This window comes from Ctenopharyngodon idella, chromosome 6 (assembly GCF_019924925.1).
Source record: "Ctenopharyngodon idella isolate HZGC_01 chromosome 6, HZGC01, whole genome shotgun sequence".
Classification (NCBI taxonomy): Eukaryota; Metazoa; Chordata; class Actinopteri; order Cypriniformes; family Xenocyprididae; genus Ctenopharyngodon; species Ctenopharyngodon idella.
This window is the reverse complement of record NC_067225.1, coordinates 16,339,719-16,353,831: the sequence shown is the minus strand read 5'-3', so window position 1 is coordinate 16,353,831 and position 14,113 is coordinate 16,339,719. Positions and strand designations below refer to the sequence as shown.

General features: G+C 36.6%; 1 protein-coding gene across 2 annotated transcripts; it reads left to right on the top strand.

Moving 5' to 3' along the window:
• The first annotated feature begins 1,913 nt into the window (after positions 1-1,913).
• Positions 1,914-13,865, top strand: lrrc8db (leucine rich repeat containing 8 VRAC subunit Db). 2 transcript variants are annotated; one of them, XM_051897601.1, is made up of 2 exons: positions 1,914-2,070; positions 8,697-13,865. In XM_051897601.1, the coding sequence occupies exon 2, from the start codon at positions 8,699-8,701 to the stop codon at positions 11,222-11,224; it is 2,526 nt and encodes an 841-aa protein (XP_051753561.1). In that variant the 5' UTR covers positions 1,914-2,070; positions 8,697-8,698; the 3' UTR covers positions 11,225-13,865. The 2 variants fall into 2 exon arrangements, with proteins under 2 accessions (XP_051753561.1, XP_051753562.1); XM_051897602.1 differs by lacking the exon at positions 1,914-2,070 and adding an exon at positions 2,132-2,655.
• Positions 13,866-14,113: the final 248 nt, after the last annotated feature.

Sequence of the window (14,113 nt, the reverse complement as noted above, 5' to 3'; positions counted from 1 at the left end):
TCTGTTGTCTGTGGAGAATTTTTGCAGGTCTGTGATTCGTGTTGCATTCAAGAGTGAGAAGGTTCTGCAGCGGACCTCAGGCCTTTATAAACTTGCTGATGACCCTGGACAGTATGATCTTGAAAAATTACACTGAAGAGAAGATGGCTCTCTGTTCAACCATGAAAAGGCAAGGTGCAGCAGCTGTCAAAGTGGAGCTAGAAGCACAAGGACACTTGCAAGGTTGTGATTAGAGGAAAACTGATTTGAAAAATAAATGATGCAAAATAAATAGGTATAGATTCAAAATCTATAAGCATAACTAAAATATTTATTGCTGTTCCACAGTCTTTCCCATTTATTCTTTATAAAAATGTAGGCCTGGTTTCACAGACAGGGCTTAGACTAAACCAGGCCCAGGCCTTAGTTCAATTAGGACATTTAAGTAGCTTTTATAAAAGTGCCTTATAAAAATTACAGGTTTGCATCTTGAGACAAAACAATGGCACTGACATATTTTAAGATACAGTGCAAGTTGCTTTCAGTAAAGATGGCTCAAACATGCATTTTTGTCTGGGACTAGGCTTAAGCCTTGTCTGTGAACCCGGGCATTAAAATGTCATTTTAAAGATGAGTCATCAAAGTTAAAGCTAAGTCAGTCTTTCACAGTATTTTCTTTAGAACAATCTATTAGAGCTTAAGAGGCAAGAGCTTGAGTGCCAAGAAACCTTAGCCAGAATCTGCCTGCAGCAAAAATTGGAATGTGGGATTCACCTTGTCACCCTCTGTTTCAATCAAACTCTGAGACTTAGATCTGTGAGGTTTTTTGATATCTGTCTTTTGTCTCCGTCTGTGTATACGCAGGTGCTTAGTCAAACAAAACATCTAAAACCACCTGCACTTTAAGGCTAAATATGACCCACACCAAAAGGTTCATGTGGCAATTAAATACAACCCCACAGGATCTGGCTGCCCAGTGGGGTGGGGAAGGCAAAGTCTCCTTAATCTTATTTGGAACCATATGGTTCACTTGTAAAACATAAAGGATTTCATTTACATATAAACAAGACAGAATGCATGCAAAGGCATGTACTGTATTTACCTGACATATAGGGTGAGTTTTCCCCCTATTATTCTATTCAGGTATTTGCCTCTTGTTTACATTTTTATAAAAATATAATTGTATATTTTAAAAATTATTCACCTATAGTTCTATGCATGCATAAGGTGACAAGTACAGAGTTAAACATTTAGCTGATATACCATAAACATTTTCAGCCACCTTTATTTTAAAACAATGCTTAATCTGTAACAATCTCTTATGCTAATTTTATTTATTTATTTTTTTTAAAGTGTAAACGTTTTGAATTTGGCACACACACACACACACACACACACACACACACACACACACACACACACACACAAAGATAGATTCCCCTTAATAATAAACAAAATTATTAAGGGAGAAAAGAGAATAATTGTATTATCTTTTTTTTTTTTTTTACACATTTTAGTAGGCTACTGACTGCATTCATCAGTCTCAATTGTTCAAACCCATTACCCATGCCACTTTACCAAATAATAAATAGGCTATAATTAATTACAAACCAACATTTGAAGTAAGCCTTTCTGAATGACAGCTTATTTTAGAATAAATATGCAACCATGGTACCAATTTTGACACTTTTTTTTTTTAATTTAATAAAGTCTCTACTTATTTTATAACCTATAAAAGCCTTGAAGATACATGAAAAAATACAAGCTTATAATAAAACCTACATAATATAATTCACAGAACTGTACATTGTTCTGATGGTTTAGACCCAATTTTGTACTCTATTCATGGTAAGTGACTTCAACCTTGTAACAGTTCAAGTGTAACAAACGGGGTTTGGTTGCCTAGTAACTTCAGAATACCGGTCAGGTGTTTCGCGCGTAAATCCTCCCGTAAACTTTAGCTCCGCCTCCACACACTTCCTCTATTTGTCAGTACATTTCTGTTTATTACAGACATTTCTCATTATTCACATAACACGCATGGACATAGTGGAAGCTTTGACATTTTTAAAATGACAGCTTCGGTTTGAGGTATGTATCAGCCTGTAAATGTTTGTTTGTGTGGGGTTTAAATGTGGCGGATATGCAGTGTAGGGAACTGGTGCAGACTGGTTGACTCTGCTGCTGTGCGCGCGGCACTGAATGTACCATAATAATGAGATGAGCGGGGACCCTTACATGTGCATTAAGCCCTCTCGGGTAAATGATTAGTAAGTTGTCCTTTTGTACCGATACTTTTGCCGCTTTTACACAACGGTATCATCAGACCTCCAATGGTTTCCTGCCTGAGCCGCTTTAATCTGCACAGAACCACGAAGACATGACAAGACACCGGATTGCGTTCATAGGGAATATTCCAGTCCATTCCTGTAAATCGCGTTCTGCTCGCAGTTTACCTGTCATTGGAAAATAAATCTTTGTCGTTTACATATCGTGACCCGGCATAGAAACACAATGGCGTAAATGTGCTCAAAATGACGTCTCCTACGCGAACGGACAGTATATTTGTCTACAACAGTGTCCCCATTACTGCAAGGACAAGTGGATGAAATGTGTCTCAGATTCTCAGGAATTAAAGTGGGCATGGATGACGTTTGATGACGTTTATATGAGACAGTAAGTATATACGTTATGTTAAGCATACATTTCTGAAATTTTACAATTAGTCGAGTATCGTGTCTTAAGGTTATGTTAGTGAAGGTGGTCAGAGTAGTTCAGAGCACAAAGCAAGATATTTTGGCCAGTTTTTGAATGAGACTGGACAAATTGTATTGACTATACAAACAGTTGCACAGGCTAATATATAACACATTACATGAATTTCAGGTCTCTGATAAGTTACAAATTCTACATAATACATATTACATAATTTGTTTTATTATGCTGAACACTTACTGATGTTAATTGCCAAAAGTTTATCCAACAGTACTATAGTTAGTACTTGACACAACAAATGTGGAAAAGTCAAAGTGTTAATTAATTAAAAAAAAAAAAAAAAAAAAAGTGTGAATTTATCCAGTTTGGTTTAGATTTACCAGTTTCTTTTGCTGTGTTTTTGAGACAGATTTGTTGATATCGGATTATGGGCAGAAGATATTCAACATTTTTGGCTGACTTTAATACTATTCTAGATTTGATATTCAAGATTCAAGATTCGACTTCTTGATTTTAATTTCTTGGCAGATATGAACAGATGTTCAATTTAAGTTTCAGCCTTTCATCCTTTTTTTCTACACATAGAAACTATGTTTGCTTCTATTTATTTGCCACATAAACCTTTTTGGTGTGCAATAATAGTGTATGTATTTAACACTAAATATCCACAACACAATTTTTAACTCATTGACCTACAGCATCCTGCACATATGGGTCAAAAATGGTTTCCCCAACACTGAAATCTGCAGGATAACATGAAGAGACATGATTGGTTAGTAGCATTGTCATTTAAAATTTCTGTTCAAGACACAGCAAATGAGAATAACAGCTGCAGCCATGACCTAGTTACGGGATAAATGCTCAGACTGAGGTTAAATAAGGCTAGCCGTGATGGTAATAGTGTTTTTGGTGGGTTAGGGTTGTGTTACGCAGGTGAGGTTAAAACTGAGGCTTTTTATCACAATAGACTGGTAAAAATTAGTGAAAGCCCACAATTAATTATGCATTTATGATTTATTAGTCCGAATCTATTTGCTCATCCAAACTGATCCATACTGATTGAATTAAAGAGTAATGTATTATTTTCAAAAAAATGTTCTGAAATAAGGAATTATTAAGACTACCTGCTGTATTTTCAAATTAGCAAATTAAATATTTTTTGGCGTTAGGAAAAAATTCATTCAGACGAAAACGTTTATCTTAAATTTGTCTTTAAAAAGGAAATTTCTGTGTAACTATCAGCACGAAGCGAAATGGCAAATCATTCAAATAGGTTTTCTAAACACTCCAACACATCATTGTTTGGACAAACAGGTTGTCTCATCCTGAACTCAGAATACTGGTGATTATATCAGACTACTAAAACAATGCAGTCACAGCTACGTATTGTAAGTGCCATAAAGCCTTTAACCTTAAAGGGTTAGTTCACCAGAAAATGAAAATTCTGTCATAAACATTCATCAACGCACACATGAGTTATGGTAAACAAAAGCTAAAGCATGTTCGCTTGACGTGCAAGAACCAATGAGGTTCATTCTTGTGTGTTACGCAGTACGTTTGAGCTTCCGCAAGAGGTTTGTTCTCGCGCATCAAGCAGGTTCGGTTGAGCTTTTGTTTATGTTTGTTGATCAATGTTTATATGTGAATAAAAGTCTAAATTCAATTTATTCATCATATAAAGTGATCCTGCCTCTTCAGAAAATTTGGACTAAACCGCTCAATTCATATGGATTAGTTTTACGATCTGTTTATGGACTTACTTTTGAAGCGTCAAAGTAGTAGTTGAGTAGCTGTCAATGGAGGGACCGAAATCTCTCAGATTTCATTAAAAAGATCTTAATTTGTGTTCTGAAGATAAACAAAAGTCTTATGGTTTTGGAACAACATTAGGTTTAGTAAATAATTATGGCAGAATTTTCATTTTTGGGCGAACTATCCCTTTAAGTCTTTGGGAATTCAACTTATAATAGGTAATTTCTATTTAATTGTAGGGGTTAGGGTGTAAAGTCAAAGAGCATAGAACCCAGTAGGCGAAACTCTGATGCTTTTTGGGTAACAGCCACTAGGTGTTGCTTCGGTAGTGCGGCAGCCATTTTGGGGTGAAAATGCCAACTGGACAATAGAATCCATCACATCTTACGCACTCAAAATCGGCGAATCTCACAGCCAAATCAGGAACGCAATAGAAAATGTCTCAAATTCAGTAAATTTTATGACACCTACAGTAAATGTTGTATTGTCTTAGCCTATATATGTTTTATTATTATCAGTTGTGGAATCCAACCATTACACATCTGAGGTAACGTAGTTAGCCTACTTTGAGTATTTCCATTTTATGCAACTTTACATTTTTACTATTAATAGTAAATTAATAATTAATAAAGTTAAGATCATGATGTTTGTAGCGTGATCCAGGGGATTAAAGTCCACTAGGTCTGAAATATATACATTTTAATCCCCTGGATTAAGCTACAAACATGATCTTATAGAACATGATGCATTGCTGTGTCTGTTATCCCATAATTCCCACTTTTGGACACAGTGGCTGTGTTTTTTTTGTTTACATAGTCTTGCTTTAACGGACATTAATATAGGACAACACTGCAAAAACAGTTTACTGTCAAGCTGTTATATTCTGTTATTTATTGTCCTACATTCCCAATTTTTGCATGTCCTTAATTTAATTTCATATGTTGGTATTAATTCAGTGTTTATAATGCTAATACTTGGAACTTAAAAGAATTTTAACCCTAGAGGTTAAATTTTTTTAGAGAGCAAATGCTTTGTGAAAAAAATGAAAGACTTAAACACAAAGTCTGTAAAATAAACTGTTAAAAAAAAAAGGATTTGATGATCACCAGTAATAGTATTTTATTCTGTGTTGTCATCATTCAGGTTGGATGTCAGCTTTAATGTACTTTTTTTTTTTTTTTTTTTTTAACAAAGCAGCTGATCTTGCCATAGAAACTAGTGGACTGCGAGTCGCTTTCACCCCAAAATGGCGGAAGCGTAGGGCTGCTGCTGGGCGCCGGTGTTGCAATGGAACGTTCTATTGAGTTTCGCTTCTTGTCAGTGTATATTCTTTGGTAAAGTTCACTGGTGTGTGGAGCGTGAATGATGAGAGTAGTTAAGGAAATTGACAAACATGTCAATTTTTGTTTCCTGTATGAATGCATGTATAGTGGCTACATTAGTCTGAGAGGCTATATATAATATATTACTGCATTTCTGCTGTGGAACAAAATAGGCCTATTAATAAAAAAAAATCGCAAACACTTCTCAGCTCATAGAGTTAGTGTGTGTAACCTTCCAGCTGTAGATCTTGGGAACTGATGTATAACAAATTATTTTGAGTAAGCAGTGGGAAAAGCAATTCTCAGATGTTCTCTGAAGTCTTCTTGAGCCCTGCTTTGCCAGTCTTTGAGCATTACATTTATTAGGTGACTTAACATTATCCACAGTCTCGCTGGTGGCTCTGCTCTCAATTTCTACTTTATTTGATAGACTTATATGGATTGACTCTACAGATGTTTACACTTATAAAATGACAGATCTGCCAAAATAGATCAACATGTTGGAATATCCAGCCAGAACTTGGGGTTTTGATTTGAATGCATCTCTATGCTGTCATGTAATATGCATCAGTACATAATTATTTTGTGCCTTTTTGAGAAATCACGAATGCTTTTTTAACCCAAGGCAACATGCGAAAGAAAGTAATAATTGTTTACGGCAATCTGACTTGACAAAATAAGCTATTGTGTAATTGCACTAAATTAGAGACTAATTAATCCAGAGGAAAACACATGGTTAGGACTTAAGCATTCACAGCTACTACAGCTGGATTGGATTGCACCCCTTTAAAGATGTTCATCTGTGACACATACACTGTACTTTTATGTTTATTAACTGAAATACAAAATATAATGTATTTTAAACTTAAACTGTTTGCTTATCCTTCTTAGATTCTTACATCTTCCTTACAGTTGGCATGTTGACATCAAAGCCAGTGTAAGGCTTGAACGAAAGATCTGTAGGACAGGCAAAGCACAAGAACAAAGTGCTTGTGACTTGAATAGTTGGTGTGATGAATAGAAGGAATGTGATTGTCTTGTGAAGCAAGTCTAGACTTTGTTTTATTAGTAGACCATAGAGGCTGTAAATGATGTGCTTGAGGCCTCATGGTAGAAAAATTAAAAGCATTAAGTAATACTACATATAATCTGATAACACACTGTTTCAAGCAGAGAATAACTCAATCATCCAGCAATGAATTAATCTTTCTCAAAACATTGACATTTATGATTTATATAAATAACAGCTTGATTAGCCAAGTGAAATGCTAGTTAATTAATCATTATGACATTCAGTCAATTGTTCCTTGACAGTGAGAAGGTCACTCAGTTTTGCCTATTGGATGTTTATGGTTAAGTCTTAGCAATGTGAAAGTCGAGCTCCACACATCAATACTACCCCTGCAAAATGCCTGAATATTAGAGCATAGTCTTGCAACATGATATTAAAGACAACATTGTCTTTGGCTAGACTCACCACTGCAGTACTATTGTTTTTATGCAGTACAGTATGGTCCCACTAAGGCTAATAATCTAATAAGGAAGTCTAATGCAGTGCTTTAGTGCCTGAGCACTGATCAAGCTCTGTGCTGTGGAAAGTGATACAGGCCAGAGACACTAGGGTGTCTCCCCAAGCAGTGGAACCATTTGTTATCTTTAGTGTTGTATTAGGCCACTCCTTGCATTTGTACATTGATTTAATAGAATTTGAGAGTGAGACTTATGTTGCGTCAAGTAGGGCTGTGTATTGCCAAGAATCTGGCGATAAAATATGTATCACGATACAGGGGTTACGATACGATATATTGTGATATATTGCGATATTTCTTGTTTTTTTTATTTTTATTTTTTATTTTTTTATTTTTAGAAAGATCTAATTTTAGAAGAAACGGTCATAAAGAACACACAACCATATGCATAAAACCTGACAAGCAACTTTATTTTATTTAATCAATACAGTATCTTTTGCATTTATATCACTAATTACTATTTTGTGCAATCTAAGTAAAGGGAAAATAGTAAAGTGACTGCAGGATTCTTTGTGTATATGTTTAAAAGGTTAACAGTATAGCAGTTTTTAATTTCTAAACTATTTAACAACAGAAAGTGCATAGTCCATTTCATGACTGAATGACTGTTTGTTTTATATTTAATACTGTGAAGCTGTTTGCTTTAAAGCAGTCTATTGTATAAAGTGCTATTTTAAAGTACTGAACTGCAGAGCTGGTGCAACCATATCCACATCGCCATGATCAGATGCTTTCTTTCTGCTGCCACCGCTGTCAATTTTGTTGTGTGTTTATTTTGTTACTGAGAGGAAAACGTGCAGTACATATCACATATTCTATCGAAACGCTTCTCAGTAGCGCGGATGACGTCGGGATGTTAAGCGAGCTCTCAGATTCAATGCGTTTCCCGAGTATTTAGATTTTAGCATGGCCTTTTATGCAAACAAAATGACTCTTGTCAATTTCCTTAGTGGCTTCTGTATAGCTGAAGCCAAAATGAGTCCACACTTCAGCTCTGTATACCGTGGAAGCGGAATAATTCTATCGTCTTGTGAGCTGGGTTTGGTTCACTAGCGATGCACGCACCTTCACCTTGCGGAAGCGCTCGGTGAAGAGCGTCATTGATGACTATTTACAATATGTTTTTCAAGTGTTGATCATTGAAGCCAATCACAGACATATCCGATAAGAGTGTGAACTCAACAGCGCTCAAAGTGTCACATTTTTAAAATTTCAGTACCGACTTGGTACCGAACTCGGTACTTTTGACAACTCTAACTGGTAAATGTATTTTCAACTAGGTTTTTTTTTTTTTTTTTTTTTAAAGATTTGTCATTCATGGACATTTTTTATTTTCATGAATGACAATGGTCATTGATAATACTGTATACTAAATACTTGTTTGTATGTCTTCTTGTAGGAATGTTTACCCTCACAGAAGTTGCCTCTCTAAATGATATCCAGCCAACTTATCGGATACTGAAACCATGGTGGGACGTCTTTATGGATTACCTGGGTGTGGTCATGCTTATGCTGGCCATATTTGCTGGGACCATGCAGTTAACCAAAGATCAGGTGGTTTGCCTTCCTGTTCTGGAATCGTTGGAGGACCGAACCCCTGTGCCCACGGAAAGGCCACCAGAGAAAGCTCTTGGCTCAGGGACAGGAGGAGGCCATGTGACATCGGCAGCTGCACCTTTCACAAGCAAAGAACAAACCGACAGTGTTGTCCAACACTTCCCACAGTCGTCTGCTGTCAGGCAACCTCAGCCTACAGGTTTACGAACAAATCTGGATTTTCAGCAGTATGTCTTTGTTAATCAGATGTGCTACCATGTTGCCCTCCCATGGTATTCAAAGTACTTTCCATATCTAGCTCTCATTCACACTATTGTTCTTATGGTTAGCAGTAACTTTTGGTTCAAGTATCCAAAGACCAGTTCCAAAATTGAGCATTTTGTGTCTATTTTGGGTAAGTGTTTTGAGTCCCCTTGGACAACCAAGGCATTGTCTGAGACAGCCTGTGAAGACTCAGAAGAGAATAAGCAGAGATTGACTGGAGCCTCCACATTACCAAAGCATCTTTCAACCAGCAGTGAAGAGGGAAGTCCAAATCAGTCCACACCCATGCTTGCAAAATCAGGCATTAAGTTTTCTGCAGAGAAGCCAGTCATTGAAGTTCCAAGCATGACTATACTTGATAAGAAAGATGGAGAGCAAGCTAAAGCTCTTTTTGAGAAAGTAAGGAAGTTCCGCACACATGTCGAAGACAGCGACTTGATCTACAAACTTTATGTAGCTCAGACAATAATAAAAACTGTCAAATTCATTCTGATTCTGTGTTACACCATGACATTTGTCACCTCCATTAAATTCGATCATGATTGTGAGCCAGAAATTAAGCATTTAACTGGATACGCCAAATTTAAGTGCACCCACAACATGGCTTTCATGTTGAAAAAGCTTCTCGTTAGCTACATTGTTCTCATTTTTGTTTATGGCTTGGTTTGCATTTACACTCTTTTTTGGCTGTTTAGACGGCCTCTTAAGGAGTATTCCTTTGAAAAAGTTCGAGAAGAAAGCAGTTTTAGTGATATCCCAGACGTAAAGAATGACTTTGCTTTCCTCCTTCACATGGTGGACCAGTATGACCAGTTGTACTCAAAACGTTTTGGTGTCTTTCTCTCAGAGGTAAGCGAGAACAAACTGCGGGAAATAAGCCTAAACCATGAGTGGACCTTTGAGAAACTACGGCAACATGTGACTCGGAATGCACAGGATAAGCTTGAGCTGCATCTTTTCATGCTCTCAGGTGTTCCTGATGCGGTCTTTGACCTCACTGATTTAGAGGTCCTGAAACTAGAACTCATCCCAGAGGCACGTATCACAGCAAAAATTTCCCAGATGATCAACCTCCACGAGTTGCACTTTTACCACTGCCCCGCCAAAGTCGAACAGACTGCATTCAGTTTCCTCCGCGATCACCTCCGGTGCCTTCACGTCAAGTTTACGGACGTAGCAGAGATTCCCACTTGGGTTTACATGCTGAAGAACCTGAGAGAGCTCTACTTGGTGGGAAACTTGAACTCAGAGAATAACAAAATGATAGGATTAGAGTCCCTCAGGGACTTGAGGCATCTGAAGATCCTACATCTGAAGAGCAACCTTACCAAGATCCCAACTAACATTACAGACTTATCACCCCACCTGATTAAACTTGTGGTTCACAATGATGGTACTAAACTCTTGGTGTTAAATAGCTTGAAAAAGATGATGAACCTTGCTGAGTTGGAGCTGCACAATTGTGAGCTGGAGAGGATTCCTCATGCAATTTTTAGTTTGACCAACCTGCAGGAGTTGGACTTGAAATCGAACAATATCCGTACCATTGAAGAGGTCATCAGCTTCCAGCACCTCAAAAGGCTTAACTGCCTCAAACTGTGGCACAATAAAATAATTTCCATTCCATTATCCATAAGTCACGTAAAAAACCTAGAGTTCCTCTATCTGTCACATAACAAACTTGAGACCTTGCCTACCACTCTATTCAACCTTCTTAAACTGAGATACCTGGATGTTAGTAACAACTCCATCATAGTGATTCCTCCAGAGGTGAGGTTTCTCCAAAATCTACAGCACTTTGCCATCACAGGAAACAAGGTGGAAGTGGTGCCCAAGCAGCTGTTCAAATGCACAAAGTTGCGTACCCTATTCCTTGGACACAACTGCATCTCGTCGCTGCCAGAGAAAATTGGGCAGTTGCTGCAGCTGACTCATCTTGAGCTGAAGGGGAACTGCCTGGATCGCCTACCCGCACAGCTTGGCCAGTGCCGACTCTTGCGCCGAAATGGTCTCATTGTGGAGGACCACCTTTTTGATTCACTGCCTCTAGATGTTAAAGAGAGCATAAGTCAGGAAATCACTGCTACTTTTGCTAATGGAGTGTGATTATGAATCAGGGAAGAATGGTTAAATCTAAAGCCCAGTCATAGTTTTATAAGCAGAACAGAATTAGAGAGCTCCAGTGTTTCAATAATTCTGTTTTTTTTTTTTTTTTTAAACTAAATTTTATCCAGGACTGCTGGCATGAATGGATGTTCCAGGTGTAAAGAATGAGTCCAGTATCAAAGCTTATGTTAACATCCTATATCATTTTCTGCGCAGGCCAAAACAAGTTGCCATTAAGCCAATATAAAACTTTGTGGACTTCAACTATGCTTAGTGCATAGAATTCTTTAGAATTATTCAAATGTTTGAGATTATTTGCCTGTTTGCATGGGTTTTGTTCTTTTTTATTTTTATTTGCCCATGTTACAGTGTAGATATAATTCATAATTTTTTTCTGTTACTTTCCAGTAGCATTTCTGTTAATTGTTTTCACCTGCTGTTATCCGCACAGTCTGCATCACATGCATTGTGCAGTGTGGTGCCATTAATGATTGTATTCATTGTTTGAAAGAACCCAGAACAACTGACATTTATTACAAAGTTAATCACAACTACTGTATTTGACTATAAGTGGTAAAAGAGTACCTGGAATTCCTCAAAAAGGAATTCTCATTTGGGTTTAGGGAAGAGTGCGTTAAAGTAATTTAAGATGAGAACTGAATGTTTGCGTTGATACAGACTAACCATATCCATCTGGCTCAATCAAGCTGTATATTTTATACTTCATTTACAGTCTGTTCCATCTCTCTGTTTAAGATCGTGTCCACCTATTCACTTTCTATTAAACAAAATATTTTGAACTGGAATAACAATGTTCTGCATTGAAAATATACCAATGCTTTTGCAGCAAGTGTAATTTGGATTTGATAATGCACAAACTAAAGGTAATAATGTGCATTGCACTGCAAGTCTTGGCAATAAAATAGTCTTTTCCTTCTAACATAATCTTTTTATGTGGCTTACAGAAGTAATGCATAAGTTAGGGTGACCTCATTTGACTTGTGCACGTTTTGTATATAACACCATATTATGATGGGACAGACCTGTATACACTGCATGGTCCTTGCTGCTCAAAATCTCCAATAGACATGTATTGTAAACTTGCCCTGATATATATTCTAATGTCATATCTTAGTCTGTAAATGTGTATGACTACCATCTGCTTAACTGTTAGACTTTACTGGCTAGTAAAAGTAATGGAAATGCTTGCATTGTGTGAATCAGTGTTTTATGTTACCTTGTTATTGACATACTCTGCGCTGTGCATGCCCATGCAGTCAGCTTTTGAGGCAAATGCACAAAAAGGTGACTTGCCAGATGTTAGGTTCCGATATTCAGTCAAATAATTGGATTATGTGTTTGATAATCCCAACCTGAGCCTCTGTTGTTTTATTTTTCTTGACAAATAGAAATGATTATAACATGGTCAAGATATAAAGGGATAGTCCAATCAAAAATAAATATGGTCATCATTTATTCACCTTAATGTCATTTCAGACAACCTATATGACTATTTATTCTGTGGAACACAAAAGTAGTTGAAAGTTGTTTGGACCCTTTTGAGTTGTTTGGACAGGTTTGAACCGACATGAGGGTGAGTAAATGATGAAAGGAACTTTTTTTTTTTCACAAGCTATAATAATGGTTTCACTATTGCACCCCAATATTCCTTAATCATTTTCTATTTTTAAGACATTGATTTGTATGAAGAGGATGTGTCATTCTTATGAAGTGGTATTTGCTTCAAACCATTCAGTTGTTTATGAAAGATTTCAGTTGATTTTAACATTAACATTTTAACTTTAACATACATGGACTGCAGTGGTATAATAGTAATCGAATAATTTGGATAACGTCCATTGCTTTTTCATTATTTTAAAACTAATGACATTTCAAACCAAACCAAAAGCAGTTCGAGAGGACACAAACTTCACGGTTTTATTTTTGTCCTATTCATATTTGAAAGAAGACTTGTGAAGTCTAATTTTATGAAATTATTCTTCCCACACTGTGTTATATTTGTCCCTCTGAAATGCTGCAGGGTCTGATCTGTAATTGGTGTCTTGCCAGATGAGGCTTGAAAATCATTTTTGATACATGTGTGACTAACTATAATCATAACCACATGTGAATCTAGAGTTTCAATGTTTTGCGTGAATTGAAATTAGATTACTATGTAGGTTTTGTAAATGTAACTTTTATGTTGCACTCCTAAAATGGTTCTGTTTGATGTTATGAATGAAAATTTGTTTTCATTTATGTAGAGATTTATTAATGTGTTCCATTTTTATAGCCTACTAAAAGTTTGACTTTGAAATACACAATTTCAAATGATTCCACCAGAAATATACATTGTGTCCATTCAGGTACACAAAACACTTACTGTTCATTCCAACTGAGTACTTATTTTCAGAATGAAGGCAATTTTGTGTTTTACTTTTCAGCAACTACTTTAAGGTGTATTGCTCTTCAGCCTTGAATGTAGCCTGATACTGCATCCCTTCATGGTTTAGCCTTTCTGTTTTTGATGGAAAGGAGAATGAAGTTAGTCTGCTTTGCTTCTAATCAGATATGTTTTGTTTGAAAGGACGTTCAATTTGCAACTTGCTATTTTTAATACAATAAATACATTGAAAATAAATACCTTGGTGTCTGTGCTGTTTAAATCGTTTAAATTTAAATTACAGCATAAGGAAAGCAAAACCCCATTAGGAGGTAAAGCCAAGACCCAAAGTCAAGGTAAAATTAAAACTTTCTAAAAAAAATAAATAAATACAGGACCTCGCTATCAAGACATACAGAAACACACAGGATGAAAGGTCCTGGCTGGTAGTTTTGCACACACATCCGTTCAGCCGAAATCTTGCACAGTCGTTTAGCTCCCTCTAG